Source organism: Panicum virgatum, chromosome 3K, assembly GCF_016808335.1.
Source record: "Panicum virgatum strain AP13 chromosome 3K, P.virgatum_v5, whole genome shotgun sequence".
Classification (NCBI taxonomy): domain Eukaryota; kingdom Viridiplantae; phylum Streptophyta; class Magnoliopsida; order Poales; family Poaceae; genus Panicum; species Panicum virgatum.
This window is the reverse complement of record NC_053138.1, coordinates 26,092,805-26,109,811: the sequence shown is the minus strand read 5'-3', so window position 1 is coordinate 26,109,811 and position 17,007 is coordinate 26,092,805. Positions and strand designations below refer to the sequence as shown.

Sequence of the window (17,007 nt, the reverse complement as noted above, 5' to 3'; positions counted from 1 at the left end):
TATAAATGTCCTTCTCCCCTTCTTTCGTGCCTAGCCGCTGATACAGGTCATCATACGTCTTACCCTTTGCTACACTCACAGCTCGCTTTGCAACCCTCTTCGCTAATTTATAGCCCTCGATGTTGGCTGCACTCTTGTCAAGGTGGAGACGCTTAAAACACTCCTTCTCCTTAATAGCCCTTTGCACCTCGTCGTTCCACCACCAAGTGTCTTTCCCCTCCTGTTTGCCTCCCCTACTCTCGCCAAACACCTCTAAGGCTACCTTCCGAACACATGTTGCCATCTTTAGCCACATGTCATCTTCGTCTTCTCCTTCTTCCCCAGGCCCCTCACCTAGCATCCTTTCCTTAAACGCTTGTGCCGCTTCTCCTCTAAGCTTCCACCACTTTGTTCTCGCAATCATGGCACGTTTGTCCCGGTGGACACGTATCCGAAGACGAAAGTCCGCCACCACAAGCTTGTGTTGAGGGACAATACACTCTCTAGGTATCACCTTACAATCTAAGCAATCACGTCTATCCTCACTCCTAGCAAGGATAAAGTCGATCTGGCTCGAGTGTTGTCCACTACGAAACGTCACAAGATGGGATTCCCTCTTCTTAAACACGGTATTCGCTATCAACAAGTCGTAGGCTAACGCGAAGTTCAACACATCCTCCCCCTCTTGACTCCTGCTACCATACCCAAAACCCCCGTGCACTCGCTCGAACCCTACATTAGTCGCACCCACATGGCCGTTGAGATCTCCTCCTATGAAGAGTTTCTCGCTGGTAGGCACGGTACTAACCATGCTATCTAGATCTTCCCAGAACTGCATCTTGGTGCTCTCACTAAGACCTACCTGAGGGGCATAGGCACTGATCACATTCAAAACCGAATCTCCAACTACCAACCGGATTAGGATAATCCGGTCGCCTTGCCTTCTAACCTCTACGACTCCATCCTTAAGGCTCCTATCAATCAAGATGTCTACACCATTCCTATCCGGAGTTGCTCCCGTGTACCAAAGCTTGAAGCCAGTATCCTCAACCTCCTTAGCCTTCTGGCCCTTCCATTTAGTCTCCTGAACGCATAGAATATTTACACGCCTCCTAATTGCTGCATCAACTAGCTCTCGCAACTTATCCGTTAGGAACCCTACGTTCCAGCTACCTATACGAATCCTAGTTGGTTCGACTAGCTTCCTTACCCTTCGCACCCGTCGAGGGAAGTGCGAAGACCCTTGCTCATTTTTCACTACACCCGGGCGTAGATGTAGCGCGCCATTCAGGTGACGACCCGACCCTTGCTCACTTATCATCGTACACAGGTCACGATATGACGCGCCCTTGGGGGATGGCGACCCGGCCCTTGCCCATTTATCACCACACCCGGGTTCCGATGTAGCGAGTTTCTTGTGGGTTTCAAATCCATTAGAGTGGCTATTTTTTATGCTGGTTTGCCAAAATCTAACGCAACCCTCCTCCTTTACCCAGGCTTGGGACCGGCTATGCTGAGACGACTCAGGAAAGAGAGAGTCTTCCAGTCAGCATAGGCGGAGTTTAACAACAACATGTTCCCAGCTTGAATTATTACTTAGTGTTTAAAAATTGTACTATAACATATTTATTGTGTCTGTGTGTCCACAATGGCTTAAAGTATGTTTTTCATTTACATTTCCGTAAAGATGGTGTTTGTAAACTGCCATTTGGTGCAATTTTGTTGAGTTGTGAACAAATATTATCCTCAGCTAAATCAAACTTGTTCGTCTACAACAAACAAGTGGGATTGTTCTTTTATTGCAGAAAACTGCCTTCTGATCTGCTTTACAAAACAGAAATACTTGTACTGACTCTCTGACTAACTACTAACACTACTGAAAAGGGCAAAATGGCTTCCGCCCCTAATTCCACTCAACCAGAGGAGCTCATAAAAGGACCCAACTATCATTCAGTGAAAAAAAAAAGAAAGAGATACACTGAATGATAGTTGGGTCAAAAAAAATACAGTGTATCTCTTTCCAAGCTCTATTATGTGAGGCTCGTTGCAGATGATAAAAAAGCAATTTTTAAAAACTAAGTTCCATTTAGCGAGGGCTCATGCCCCCTATGTAGTTCATCTTTTATAAATGGGACCTTAAGCTTGCAATCAGGCTCCTTGCATTTAAGGAACTGCTTGCTATCTGGTATGGCCTATGGAAAACTGAAATGCACAAAATCACAAAATGGAATCCACAGGCCATCAAAGCAAAACTGCATCCTAAATTTAGTCCCAGAGTACCATAACTTTAATTCTTTTCTTGTAGAAAAGCAATAATAGTGAACACGACCAAAATACAATACCTTACAAAATGAGAAATCAAAAGGAAAAGAAATGTAAAGGAACTATACACAGCTTGTGAGGATACAAAAATTAGGCAGAACTGGCAGATACTCCAGTAATTGGGAGCTTTAAAGGCCACAAAGTACCATCCTGGAGATCAGCAAAAAAAACCAATAGGGAACAGTTTAATTTCCAAAGGATGTGAACAACCTGATTCTTGATCCACCAAATTGGAGTTATTCTGATACCAAATCACATAAGACAGGTTGCGTCCAAATGAATTATACATGCAGGTATCGAATTGCTCCTCTCTTAAAAAAAGAAGAAGAAATATGGCACTTCATGTTTGCTCCTGGATCATTTGTAAACTTTGATTCTGAAAGCACACAAGGAAGCTGGTCATGTTATTAACCAATCAACTTCGTAGGCTAATGCTCTGACCATAACACTGTCATCTAAGAAGAACGAAGTTCAACTCTTATGCATAGCCTTACACATCAAATCTTAATTGACCTAATTTCCATAGCATGTTTTGAGACTTTTGACTGTAGCAAATTTGCAAGCACCTCCAGGATGGTTATCATGGAACAACAATACAGGTAGCACCTCAAGATATTGAAGCCTGTATATGCTCTTGGGAAGTTTGTTAGTCATACTGCAGAAAGCTAGGTAATGGAGATGAACCAACTGACCAATAGTTTCTGGTAACTCTGCAATATCAGATTCACTTAGATCCAGGACACGCAAGTTCTTAAATTTGGCCAGAAGTTTACTAGGGAAATGACTTGAGGATAACGACGAGCTTCTAAGAACTAATAATGTCCGCAGCCTTCCCAACCTGTATTTGCCCTTCAACTGTGGTAAATAATCAGTTGAGACAGATAGGTGACGAACAGTTGGTGGAATCACAACAGGAATGTCCTCATTAATTTTCATGCAATCTCGAGCAGAAAAACGCTGCGCCAAAATGTGCATTAGGTCATCCAGGAAGTAATATGTTTGGTGATCTTTATTTGCAGACCCAAAGAAGGACCGTGAAAGGAGATCATCAAAGTATTTGTACCCTAAATCTTCCAGCATTTTCCCTTCTATTGGTGGTTGAACGAAACCGAGAGCTATCCACATTTTGACCAACTTATGTCGATTAAACCTCCAAGTCGTTGGAAATATGCTGCAGTACGCAAAGCAGCGCTGGAGGTGACCTGGCAAGTGTTGATAACTGAGTTGGAGGGAGGAGATAATAATATTATCACAAATTTCTGTGTCCATCATTGCTCTCCATTTCCGTGTGCTCCTGGTGTTCCTTAGCATTTCCCCAATAACTTTAGTGGCCAAAGGTGAACCCTTCACCTTTGCAGCAATGGCTCCCCCAAACTCTAGCAGCTCTGGAGGGAAATCCATGGTTTCACCACTCAGCGCTGTCTCCTTCAACAACAACAAACAATCTGCAACTTTTAATCCGTCAAGCGTGATCACATATGCAGCATTCAGAACCTCCGCTACTAGCTTCATCCGAGTAGTCACCAAGATCTTGCTCCCGACTGCGGCAGAGCTAAGAGGCGCCAGCACTTTGTTCCATACAGCCCTATTCTCCAGCTCAGTCTTCCCCTCGTCATTCCAAACATCATCAAGAACTAGGAAGAATGTCTTCGACGCAACCATTTCCCCAAGCTTCTCCTGCAACACTTCCAAACTATCATCATAGAATGAATCATCTGCACCACCAGTGGACTGCAAAATCTCCCTGGTGAGCTCAGCTTCGTCCAACCTATCCCAGACGCAGATCCAAGCTCTAAGATCGAAGTACTCTTGAATCCTCGCATCATTGTAGACGCACTGAGCAAGCACGGTCTTTCCCATGCCTCCATGGCCAACCACCGCAACAACTGGCGCAACCGGACGGCATATTTCCTCGCCATCACCGACGAGCCTGCCGACTACGTCGTCGAACACTTGGTCACGCCCAAAGACCCTCCGCTCCGCGAGGACGGCGCCCGTCACGCGGTTCGGCGACCGCACCCCGCACCCCGCTGCACGTCGGTCAAGCCGCAGCCGCTCCGAGTCGCCGCGGACGCAGTCGAGCCTCTCGGCCAGCCGCCGCAGCTTCCCGCCGGGGCCGCGGAGGGCGGCGCCGAGGCAGCTGGAGACCGCGGGGCCGGCCAGGCGCCGGCGGTGGAGGTCGTCCAGGAGGTCCTCGGCGTCGGCCACGGCGGCCCCCAGCTCGGCGAGCCAGGCGTGCAGCGCGGGGCCCTCCGCGCCGCCACCGGGCGGGGCCCACGCCCGGCGCTCCAGCTCCCGGGCGACGGGCTGGATCCGGAGGAGCGCCGCGGCGAGCCCCGCCAGGCCGGCGTCGCCGCGGGACAGGGAGCGGGCGCGGCCGGCGAGCGCGGCGAGGTCCTGCGACACGGACCACGGCGCTGGCGGTGGCGCGGGCATCGTCGGGGAATGGAATCGATTTGGCACCGCACGACGATGGGGAATTTTGGGTGGGGAGGGATTTTTGGCTCGACGCTTTCGTTCCGCTTGGTCAACTTCGCCCAGCCCTTGGTCCTAGTCAGACTTGAGCCGTGTCACGCGGACAACGCGGGAAGCGGGACCGTGGCGTTGGGCCAAACTGGGCCGTGGGCCGCCCCTCCTCGCGACCCGCCCGCGCCGCCGCCACAAGCCCCGACCTAGGGTTGCCGGCGTCACCGTCGCCGACGACCTCGCGCTGCTTCTCCTCTCCGATCCTGTGCGGGGGTGAGCACGTGCCTCGGCTTCACTCGATTTCTTGTGGATTTGTTCAAACCCGAGGCGTATCTGGTGAGGTTTGTTTCGATCCCATGCCCTGTCCATCAAATTGACTGCGACACTTTCATCGATGCGGAATCCTTTTAGCTCCTTTTAGCTCGGATGATGCGGAATCCTTCAAATTTGAGCCGCATTTATATGCTGTCAAGTTCAATTCAGTGCGAATTCAATTCGCATTCATGGAATTTAAGAGAAATTTCGATATTTGATATCGAATACGCAGGCCTCACGTGTTTTGACATTAAATTCGCAAGACTTTCGAAATATGATACTAGGCATACGAATTCTTTCATAATAACAGAGGATTTCAGAGCTTTTTCTCGATTTCGCGATTTTCCTTTTTATTTTCCTTTTACTGAGCACCTAATCTTCCCGTTTTGCCCCTGACCCAAGTCGATTGAAATATATCTGTCCGTTCTCTGTTCTTCTTGGTCTATCCGTGTTCATCTCTCTCTCGCTCTCTCTTCTCCCGTGCCTTCCCTTCTCTCGCGGATTACCCAGGGCTGGTGCTGCCGGAGTGCCGTCGGCCGCGGCGACCCCCGCACTCCCGAGCGCCGCCGGCTGCAGGAGCATCCCATCGCTGCGTTCAGGAGGGCCATGTGCAGGGAGGAGCATGGGAGGGAGAAGAGGAACGACAAACAGGGACTGGATGGAGCGCCGCCCATCGCCGCCAGCAGCCAGGCCCCCCGCCCGCTGCCGGAGCGCCAGACGCTCGCCCGAGCGCCGCCCGCAGCCTCCGCCGCCGTCGCTGGGCACGCTGCACCTGACCCGGGTCACCAGCGGGGACGGCGCCGTGCAGCAGCTGGTCGCCGCGTGCCCGCCCGCGCCTCGCCGGCCTGACGCTCGAGGCCTGCGAGCACCTGGCAGAGCTCGACATCCCCGGCGCAATACGCCTCCGCAGGCTGGCTCTGCGGTGCTGCCACGGCTTCGCCGCCGTCGACTCGCTGGAGCTCCGGGCCTTCGAATACCGCGGTGCCGTCCCCGTCCCCGTCCCCGTGCCCTCGTTCCTCACCCTGCACCTCTGTGAGCAAAACTGTAACCCTGAGTTCCCGCTCAGTCTGTTATTCAGTTAGAGTAGATGTAGAGCTCGGCTTGGATCGTTCCTATCCTCCCGAGCGCGTCCAGTACTGGCGCCACGACGTTCCTGGTTTCCTGGGCGTTCGTGGCGAGCTTTGTGCGGCACGATTGCGTGTGGGATGGCACACGCACTTGAGGTCGTGGCGGACATGGCGGACGGCGAGACTAGCTCTGCCGCTCTTTTTCTTTCCCTGCAGTTTTCGTTTCCTTTGTAGCTCATGTATATAAGTAGAAGCTATAAACAGAAAACGCTGAGGCGATTGCTCGGCACCAAAACCACTGTCTTTCATTTCACCGGAGAGTTGTGAGAGTTCGCCGGAGTTCCATCCGGCCGCCGGAGAGAGTTCCGGCTGACACGTGGCATCAGAGCCAGTCGAGCCGTGGGATGGACACCACGTCCGCTCCGCCAGGCGGCGGTCAGCGCCGGGAGCGACGGGTGTCTCTCTCGCCAGCGCCGCGCAGAGGGCGCCGCGAGGTCATCGTCCACCACAACGTCACGGAGAACACCGCCGCCGGCACTCAGTTTCCCATGCTCACACGCACCAACTATCAAGAGTGGGCGATGTTGATGCAGGTGAACTTCGAGGCTGCTGGGTGGTGGTACGCCGTCGAGCCGGAGGTCGGGGAGGAGGTCAACTATCGCCACGATCGCCTGGCGCTCGCCGCGATCCTGCGCTCGGTGCCGCCCGAGATGCTGTCTAGCCTGCGCGAGAGGAGGAACTCCGCGGCTGAGGCATGGACGGCGATCAAGAGGATCCGCGTCGGCGTCACACGCGTGCGGGAGGCCAATGCGCAGCAGCTCCGGCGCGAGTTCAACGCCCTGGTGTGGAAGGAGGCGGAAACCGCGGAGGACTTCGCGAACCGCATCACCGGGCTCGCCGCTGATCTGCGCCTCCTCGGCAACGATCTTCCGGAGGTTGATGTCGTCAGGAAGATGTTGCAGCTCGTCCCCGAGCACCTCGCGCAAGTCGCCATCTCCATCGAGACCCTGCTCGACGTCAACCTCATGTCTGTGGAGGAGGTGACCGGTAGGCTGCGCGCCGTCGAGCAGCGGCGCAAAGCGGCGCCCGTCACCGACAGCCAAGGCCGGCTGCTTCTCTGCGAAGAGGAATGGCGCGCCAAGCTCAACCTCCGGGACTCCGACAGCAAGAGCAGCAGCAACGGCTTCAGCGGCGCCGGCGGCAAGAAGCGCGGCGGCCGCGGCCGCGGTCGCGGTCGTGGGCGCGGCAAGGCGGAATCCTCCGCTGCATCGCCGGGCGATGGTACTGGGGCGGCCACCCGCCGCGACCAGTGCAAACGCTGTGGCAAATACGGCCACTGGGCCAAGGATTGCCGTAGCAAGCCCAAGGCCGAGGCCCACGTCGCGCAAGCGGAGGAGGAGAACGAGCCCGCGCTGCTGATGGCCCACGCCACCGTCTTCCCCAACACCTCCTCCACGCCGCACGCCGAGGGGACTCCTAGTTCTCTGGAGCGCCGCCCGCTGCGCGTACTCGAGGGTAAAGTCTTCGCCCAGCTTGACGGAGATGCAGAGCGCGACGATTCGTTGTGGTACCTCGACAGCGGAGCGACGAACCACATGACCGGCTGCCGCGACGCCTTCACCGACATCGACACGGTAGTGCGCGGCAGCGTCAAGTTCGGCGACGGCTCGGAGGTCGCCATCGAGGGCGAGGGCACGGTGCTGTTCGAGGGTAAGACCGGCGAGCACCTCCCGCTCACGGGGGTGTACTTCATTCCGAGGCTCACCACCAACATCGTCAGCCTCGGACAGTTGGATGAAGGCGGCTGCGACGTCCACGCCAGGCACGGCCTGCTGCGGATCCGCGACGAGCAGGATCGCCTGATCGTGCGTGTGAGGCGCTCGTTGAACCGCCTCTACCTGCTGCGCGTGAAGCTAGCCCGGCCGCTTTGCCTGGCCGCGCGCGCCTTCAATAGCGCATGGCTGTGGCACGAGCGGTTCGGCCACTTGAACTTCGACGCCCTGCGCAAGCTGGAGCAGCGGGGCATGGTGGAAGGACTCCCCTCCGTCGAGCATGTACACCAGCTGTGCGCAGACTGCGTCACTACCAAGCTCAAGCGGAGCCCGTTCCCGTCCCAGGCGAAACGCCGAGCGGAAGGGCTGCTGGATCTTGTCCATGGAGATCTCTGCGGCCCCATCACGCCGGCGACCCCCGGTGGTAAGGCCTACTTCTTGTTGCTGGTTGATGACCGCAGCCGATACATGTGGGTGGCACTGCTCGCCGCCAAGAGCGACACCCTTGCCGCCGTCAAGAAGTTCCAGGCCAAGGTGGAGGTGGAGACGGGGCGACGCCTGCGGGTTCTGCGTACCGACAATGGAGGCGAGTTCACCTCCATCGAGTTCGACACCTACTGCGCCGAGCGCGGCGTTGAGCGGCAGCACACCGCGCCCTACACGCCGCAACATGTTGAAGCTTGACTATACGATGCAGATAAATTGCGCCCATGTCTCAGAAAGTTCATTTACTCTTCTGGTTTACATTTTGTGGCAACCCAATTCTATTTCTTTCACCCTCTTGATTAGTTAAGACTGAATTTCTCTATAGGAAAATATTGTCTCTTCTTCTTTACATTTTGTGGCAACCCAATTCTATTTCTTTCACCCTCTTGATTAGTTAAGACTGAATTTCTCTATAGGGAAATATTGTCTCTTCTTCTTTACATTTTGTGGCAACCCAATTCTATTTCTTTCACCCTCTTGATTAGTTAAGACTGAATTTCTATATAGGAAAATATTGTCGGTGCATTATCCCTAAACACACTGCCATTAGAGCTTGAAGGATACTGCCTCATGTGGGATTTGCGCCCATACATAGATGACGACATGATGCATCTTGCATGGGAAATGTGTCCATAAGACTGGCATTCGCAGTTATAGCAAGAGGAAGGGAATGGAAGAGGCAGATTGCTATATTCGCAAAGACTGGAAGTGGTTGTTTGAGCACCTCAGCATTGAGTCTTGGAGTTGTTTCCCAGCAGATGAGATGGATGCCTCTATATCATTTCTCCCCATCGAAGATAGAATCTGTTTATATGTAGGGAGAAATTGATTTGATAGGAATAGGATTGTAGATGGATAGTGTTTCACAAACAAAAAAAAATTGTACTGCATAGCAATGTATGCTAATGATTGTGGCGTGCAGAACCCATAATTTGTCAAACTTAGTTTCTGATCTTATCATTGGATTGTTCTGATTTCAGAAAGACCCCCCCCCCCCCCGCCACCTTTTTTTTTGCATAGGAAGACCCCGCAAACTGTTTTTTTTTTTGCCTCACAGTACAGTACTACCTTTCTCTTTCTTTCCTGCCCTTTCCTTTTGTGAGAGGGAACGGGGGTTTCTTTGTTTTGCTCCTAGCAACTCAACTGTTATAGAACTCTGGAAAGTCAAAAGGATGTTTTGTAAGGAGTACTAAGACATCACACGATATGTACTACATTGAAGTTGAAGGCATATAAATTTCTGTGAGGTTGCTACCGGCAAAAAGGATGTGAAATTTGTCTGCTCATTTCTTTCGGGACCGATTTGCAGATTCAAACAGCTCATCAGGTTGTTCTGTTGTGCCAAAGGTCACCAGGTTTCATTTATTTTTTTTAAAAAAATAATATGAGGGTGCATGCAATCAATGCTCCACCTACTGGCATTCTGGAAGAAAAAAAATCTTCTAAAAGATGTATATGATTCCCAAACATAGACAACTAGGCCAGAAAGGCCGACGAAAAACCTGATTATTTCGGGCCACAGGGCGGGGCCTTTTTCCTTGGTTCTACGTTTGTGTCACCAAGCTCTACGGGCCAGAGCAAGGTTCTAAAAAACGCTAGACGCTAGGCGAACGCTTGCCTATGGTTTAGAGTTTTTTGTAATTAAACGTAGATTGAACATGATTAAACGTGTGTTGTGATTAAACGACACTGTGATTAAACGCAACGCTTGGCCACCGTTCAGCGTTTAATCAAGATTAAACAACGTTTAAAAACGTTTTTAGAACACTGGGCCAGAGTTTATTATTTTCTCCCCAAAATAATCTGTTTGGCCAGGCACTAAATTATATTGGCGTCACATTTTGACCTACAACAAAAGGCAAAATAATCCATTTTAATTTGTTTGTGAACATACTAATTGTTTTTATATAATCAGGGAATTCTATTAAACTGACAACTCAACCAAGTTGCTGATCAATGAAGTCTCAGATACACTTCGATGATATCAATGCCTTAAGCATAAACATATCAATGCCTAAAGTCGGACTGATTACTTTGCATTTAGGATCGGGGGGTACATGATGCCGCTAGGGACGAGGAGTCATGGGCCAAGAGTGAGTATCCTTTCGTGGTGGATAAATGTATTTTTTGTCTATTGAAGAGTAGCAGCATTCCATTTCTGCTGTCGTGTTTTAAATATACGACGACTAGGGCAAGCTAATCCATTCATTCAAACTAAGTAACTAACTTGTTGTGAACATCATATATTGGAAAACAATATAATTTTTTCTCCTTCTAATGCAAAAACATTATATATATTTGAAGGCGTACTTTTACCACTCTTTTTATCAAAATGTAACTATAAATTTGTGAATTAGGGTAACTTTGCTATTTAGATTATCTGTGGTGAACCTGTCCACTCAGCTGTGACATTGGACATGTGTTTGCAATTTTAGATAATTATTTTTAGTGGTGCTAAGACGTTTGTATCAAATTCAAACTCACAAGATAGGAAGATCTTAGCCCTCTTTGCCTTATAAGGGCAGAGTGCATACGTAGCCTTTTGTTAATATGGGTGGGGGCATTTGTGCTTGCAACTTGTATGATAGTGCTTGGACTCGTAATATTTTAAAAGATGTATAAATTAAAAAAAAGTAATTTTAAGGCAAATCCACACATGCAACTTCCATATTTATAGTTTAATCATTTCACAAGTTACTGGTTGTAAGGTTTCAAAACATGACAACGCGCCAGGTATACACACTTGTCTTCAGAAAGTAATAAAATAGAAAAGTGAGCATGTTTATCTGGGCTTGACCCCTTTGTCCTCACTGTGTGGCACTGCTAGAATTGAGCCGCCTGTTAGGCACAGCTGAGGCCTGAGGGGCAGCGGCAGCCGGCAGCAATGGTGCATGGCGACATGGCGCCTTGTAGGTAGGGGTGGTAATGGGTCATGGCTCTAGTAGTCTCTTCACAGCCCATTAAGGCCTTTACATATTTTAGTTCAAAATTGTATAAGATTAGAGTCCGACCCTTTTAGGGCTCGGCCCTTAAATTTTCCAATTCAAAATTTTGGGCCCCTTACCACCCCTACTTGTATGTGCAGCACTGCAGGTTGCCAGCCGAACAGTGATTGGAGTCAAGACTCAGCATATGGAGTTGAGTACCATACTACATGCACATGAATGGTTCAATAGTATAATTTTGAAAACAAAGTTCAATGGTATATGATTTGGATATTCTTTTTCAAAAATATGATATGGATATCTCCATGGACCAACTCGTGACTTCTTTCCTCATTCAATTTTTTATCACTCTGACAAAAACACCACGCGACGACATGCGCACCTGGTTTTTTTCAGGTAATGGACGTATGCATTAAGACTTGATAGGCATCATCCTTCCGCTTCCCTGAGAAAAACATTTGAAAAATCTAGGACAATTTGACATCCAAAACCTCAAAATATTCACAAGATTTATAAAAAAAAGAATAAAGTGCACAAGCAGTACCAAAACTTTTAGGTTGGTTCAGGGAATCAGGCGTACCAACTAGGTCCTTGAACTATTAATTTGTATATCTAGGTTCCTAAACTTACACAAAGTGGTTGTTCACCTGAGCTCCCAATCCCTCTAATCCGTTTGGCGCACCTAATTTTGAAACCCAAATGCCGTCAGGGTTTACAAATCCGACCGGTCCGGTCAAACCGCCGCCCTCCGGTAGCGGTTTACCGGACCGGTTTGACCGGAAACTAGTGGAAACCGGTTGAATTCAAATCCAAATTCAAAATCACATGTGCAACCGGTTCCGACCGGTATACCGACCGGTAATTTTTTCTATTTTTGAATTCAAATTTGAATTTTGAATTGGGGCCGGTAGACCAGTTTGACCGGTTTACCGGTCGGTATGACCGGTTTGGGAATTTTTATTTTTTTGAATTCAAATTTGAATTTTGAATTGGGGCCGGTTTGATATCGGCCCAAACCGTAACCGGGCCGGACCGGTTTGACCGGTAACCGGTCAAACCGGACCGGTTCCCATCGGTTTCGTTAACCCTGAATGCCGTTTCATCTTCTTCCCCACCCCTGTCCAAATACCATATATAGTATCTTCTTTCCCACTCTTATCGATGAGTTCCAATCCATTTCATAGAGGGGAGAGAGTGTAGCAATTGCATGGCATGACTAAAGACATCTAAGTGATGCACACAGATAAAACATATGCCTAAGTATTGATATTTGAACCTTGAGTGCCATAAGTGAAAGTTTAGAACCCAGATTTGCAAATTAAAAGTTCGGATCAAGGTGACGCACCTTAATTTTTATAAAAATCTTGTAATCACATCCCTCGATAATGCATTTCTGTGTCATTTTTCTCTCCCTGACCACCCCCCCTGATGTTACCTGATAAATCAATGGTCAGAGTCAACCTTTGACTACCATGCACACAAGACCGGCTTGTGGACCACACTCTGTTCTGCTGGCTGCTTATCCAGCCAACCAACATTATTTTTCTCTCACACCAAACCAGCACCAGCCACCAGTAATTTTCTCTCACAACAAATCAGCACCAGCCACCATCCGCAGCCAGCAGCCAACAAAACAGAATAGTTCCAATTGGCAAAAGTACCTCTTTACAAAAACTCAGCACAGCTTTGCAAGATGCAGCAGGCAGCCAGGGACCCGTCCAGGTGCAGGAAACGTAGAACTCACAGGGCCAGGTCGTCCATCAGTGCATGTTGGCTAAAGAATCTTACCGTGAGCTGTCATTTGATTTTTCACGCATACATCTGTATGCTTAGATTTGCTAAATCTCTGGTACAAACTACATACAAAGTGTAATGTGAAATGGCTTTACCAAAGAGCCACTGCATAATGCCAATAAAACCCCATGCCACCAGGGTAACAAACTTACAAGTAACAACTACCTCGTCACCAAATTGGTTACATGCAAATTGCTACCAGCACCTCCCAAAGGTGGGTAACAATCAAGCAACAAGAACTATACAGAGGATGCAGTATCCTGCAAGTAATTGGTACATCTTATAGGCCTTCTTACTCACTTCAGCAGATGCTAACTCCCATGGAGGGGGGGGGGGGACTCGCAGCCTTGTTTGTCCTCTGGAGACATATGGCTGTGCAATTACTTGGCAACGATGAGTTCGTCTAGGGTTTCGCCATCTGTGTTAAGAGGTGAAAGCACCAGGTCATCATCGGCAGTGAAATGGTACCTTTCGCCAATGGCTCTAAGGAGCTGGTAAACCTCAAACATGGTTGGTCTCTCCTTCGGGGTGGCAAGCGTGCAGGAACACGCGACTTTCAGGAACTGCATCAACTCGCCATCAGTGTCCTTTCCTATCAGCAACTTATCGATGGCGTCTTGGAGGAGTCCGTTGTTTGAAAGATAATTGATCCATTCCACTAGGCTCCCTCTGAAATTCTCTGGAGCTGTGGAAACGTGGGTAGGCTTCTCGCCGGTGATGAGCTCGAGGAGAACCACACCAAAGCTGTAGACATCACCCTTCGGTGTGGCCATCAGAGTGCGTGCATACTCCGGTGCTACATAACCGAGGTCACCAAATTCCCCATTCACAAAGGTGCTGAGATGGGTGTCTATTGGGTTCATAAGCCTAGCAAGTCCGAAGTCTGATATCTTTGGTTCATAGTCCTCATCCAAGAGGATGCATTTGGAGCTGATGTTGCGGTGAAGAACTCTAGGATTGCAGGTGTGATGGAGATATGCAAGCCCTTTCGCTGCACCGATGCCAATTCTTAACCTCAGTGGCCAATCCATATTACAACCTTCCTCTTGGTTTAACTGATCATAGAGTGAACCTTTGGGCATGTGTTTGTACACCAGCAACTTCTCCTTCTTGGCAATGCAAAACCCCAGGAGCGGAACCAAGTTCCGGTGCCTTACCTGGCCAAGTGTCTTCATCTCCGATGTGAACTGGGACTCAGAATGCTGTGAATCTTGAAGTCTTTTGACAGCTAGGAAGGAACCGTCAGGTAGCACGGCCTTGTACATAGTTCCCGTCCTCCCAGTACCTATGATGTTCTCTTTGCTGAATTGGTCCGTGGCCTTCATGAGATCACTTAGTTTCATCTTTGAAACTGGATTCTCAAACATAGAGACCTGGATAATAAAAACAATGTCAGAGAGAATTTTTTTGTAATTATTTGTGAGCAAGACTACTCGAAATTGCCACTCATGACAAAGAAAAAGAAAAAATTAGTGACAATAAAGTGACTTGCCTTGATGGTTTTTGTTCCTTTGATACTCTTCGCCCACTTATTATCATCCTCATCCTTTGCCTTCTTCTTGGCTGGTAATCTCCGCAGACAAAAGAACACAACTACTGCACCAATTATGACAACTACTACCACGCCAACAACAGCCCCGATGATTGCTGCAGTGCTCTTGCTCTTTGATGAAGCTTGACAGTCACCTAATGGAGGCCCACAGAGTCTTTGATTACCAGCAAAACTTGATGGCGAGAATTTCTGTAGAGCAGATGGAATAGTCCCTGATAGTTGGTTGTCAGCAACATTGAATGTTAATAGCCGAGCCAATAAACTGAACTGCCCCGGAATTTGACCGGTCAATTGGTTGTGTTGAAGATTAAGGGTGTTTAGGTACGTCATGTTATAGATAAGTAGTGGAATTTCTCCTGAGAAACCATTATAGGAGAGGTCCAGCGATGTCAAAAATGGCACTTGCAGAGAGATATCTGAAGGAATAGGGCCCGTAAAGTTGTTGCTTGACAGATCCAACCCCGTCATACTGGTGCAATTCTTAAGACCTTGAGGGAATGGACCCTGAAGACCAAGGTTGCTGAGGTGCAACGAAAAAACTCGATTCTCATCTGGGTGCCAGCACTCCACACCGGTAAATCGGCATATGAAACCCGCAGTGTTATTGTCAAAAATCCATGAGGATTTGAGTATACCATTAGGATCACTCACCGATTTCTTTACATCTCTCAAGCATTGGATATCTAGTTCTGAACTGAAACAAGTAGTACTTAGCAGCAGTAGAAGTAGAACACTTAGAGCAAAATGATCTGTCATCGAGCACTTGTGCGGGCTGCTGGCTAGTCCAACTTCTCCTTGATGGGTAACACCACTTCACGACTCAAGCTTCACCTGCAAAAAATCAATTCAAGCCAAAAAAGTTAGGAACGCACATGCTAATTGGTGAGGGCAACCGCATGGGGACCTGAAAGTCGCTATGCTTCTTCTATCTCCCACTACCTAAAATGCAAAATTCGATTCAAACGTGATACGGACAGTATGAAGAATATGAACCACACAGCGGCAACATCAGCAAAGAACCGGTCCCCACTACAGGCAAGCAAATAACACACGAGTTGCCGATTTCGGTTAAGAATGTTGCAGCAAGAATAAGCACAACAGGATGCATCATGCATGGGAAGCAACAAAAAACGAGGAGTCATCTGATAGAAGCAGATCATAAATCAGTCCTCCTCAGTTGTAGTACAAAGAACAATAGGGAAAAAGGCAGTTCTTGTTTAATATCCTGATCTCTCATACCCAGCAAAAACGGCTCCAACAGCAAAAAGGTGCCCAACTTTTGACAACAAAAAAATCTATGAAAAAAAAATCTCCGGAAAGGGGGTACCATGGAAGCACATACTCCCATCTTTCCCTCCGATTTCACACCCAGAGTCCTTCTTTAACAAATCAAAAGGACTATTTGATTGCCACAAACCCTGAAGAAGAAGAACATGCTTACATGCACAGGGCTTCTCTCCCAAAATTCCTCCACAGTACTCGGCGAAAACGCAAAATTGATCAATTTTCTCGGTAAAACTCACGGCTCCTCTCAACTTGGAGAACCCTCAACCCGACCAGAGCATGCAACAAAGATCATAAGGAACCATGGCAAACTTGCAAGAACTACAACAGTTACCGCGAAGGCAGTACAAACAAATAGATGAGGAGAGTAGGGGGGAGAGAAAGAGAGGGGAAAGAGAGTCCACGGATAGCTCACCAGGAGCGGCCTCCTGCCGTGGCGGGAATTGGGCAACCGCACGGCGACGGACGGAGAGGGAGCGCAGGCGAGGAGGAGGCGACGACGAAGCCGCAGCGGAGGGAGGAAGAGGAGACGAGACTGAAGCGAGCAGGCAGGGCCGCCGGTGTGGAATTAGAAAGCGAGGCGAGAGTTTTCAAAGCGTGTGGGGGCCCAGTGGGACCCGCGTGGTGTGCTGAGGTGAGCAGGCCGGGACGCGGAAACGCAAGGACTTCCCGGTCAACTCTCCCAGTCCACCCGCCTTGCTCTGGCCACTGGGTCGTGGGGTCCTTGCTCTCTGCTCGGCGCCCACTGGGTTGCTGCCCATGCGGCCGTTGCTGGTGCTCGCGCTCGCGCTCGCACCGCCGCCCACCGGCCCGCGCCGCCCGGAGGCCGCCCTGTCCTCATATTCTGAAATCTTAACCAAACACATCTACTCCATCCGTCTAAAAATATAAGACATTCTAATATTTTTGAGAATTAAAGTTTTTCAAATTTAACCAATGTTATACAATAAAATAATAATATTTATGATATTAAATATATACCGTTAGATTCTCCATTAAATATATTTTATAATATATCTATTTGT

At 49.1% G+C, this 17,007-nt stretch overlaps 1 protein-coding gene across 1 annotated transcript; it reads right to left on the bottom strand.

Moving 5' to 3' along the window:
* Positions 1-13,127: 13,127 nt before the first annotated feature.
* On the bottom strand, positions 13,128-16,551 carry LOC120698679 (probably inactive leucine-rich repeat receptor-like protein kinase At5g48380). Its single transcript, XM_039982395.1, has 3 exons — positions 16,398-16,551; positions 14,639-15,529; positions 13,128-14,519 (listed from the first exon to the last, which is right to left on the bottom strand). The coding sequence occupies exons 2-3, from the start codon at positions 15,452-15,454 to the stop codon at positions 13,527-13,529; spliced, it is 1,809 nt and encodes a 602-aa protein (XP_039838329.1). The 5' UTR covers positions 15,455-15,529; positions 16,398-16,551; the 3' UTR covers positions 13,128-13,526.
* Between the last annotated feature and the right edge of the window lie 456 nt (positions 16,552-17,007).

Bases quoted from the DNA above. Each gene is read 5' to 3' on its own strand.
- LOC120698679 (XM_039982395.1), bottom strand. From the start codon at position 15,454: ATGACAGATCATTTTGCTCTAAGTGTTCTACTTCTACTGCTGCTAAGT. The intron at 14,520-14,638 runs GCAAGTCACTTT...TTTATTATCCAG, and splicing joins AAGGAACAAAAACCATCAAG to GTCTCTATGTTTGAGAATCC.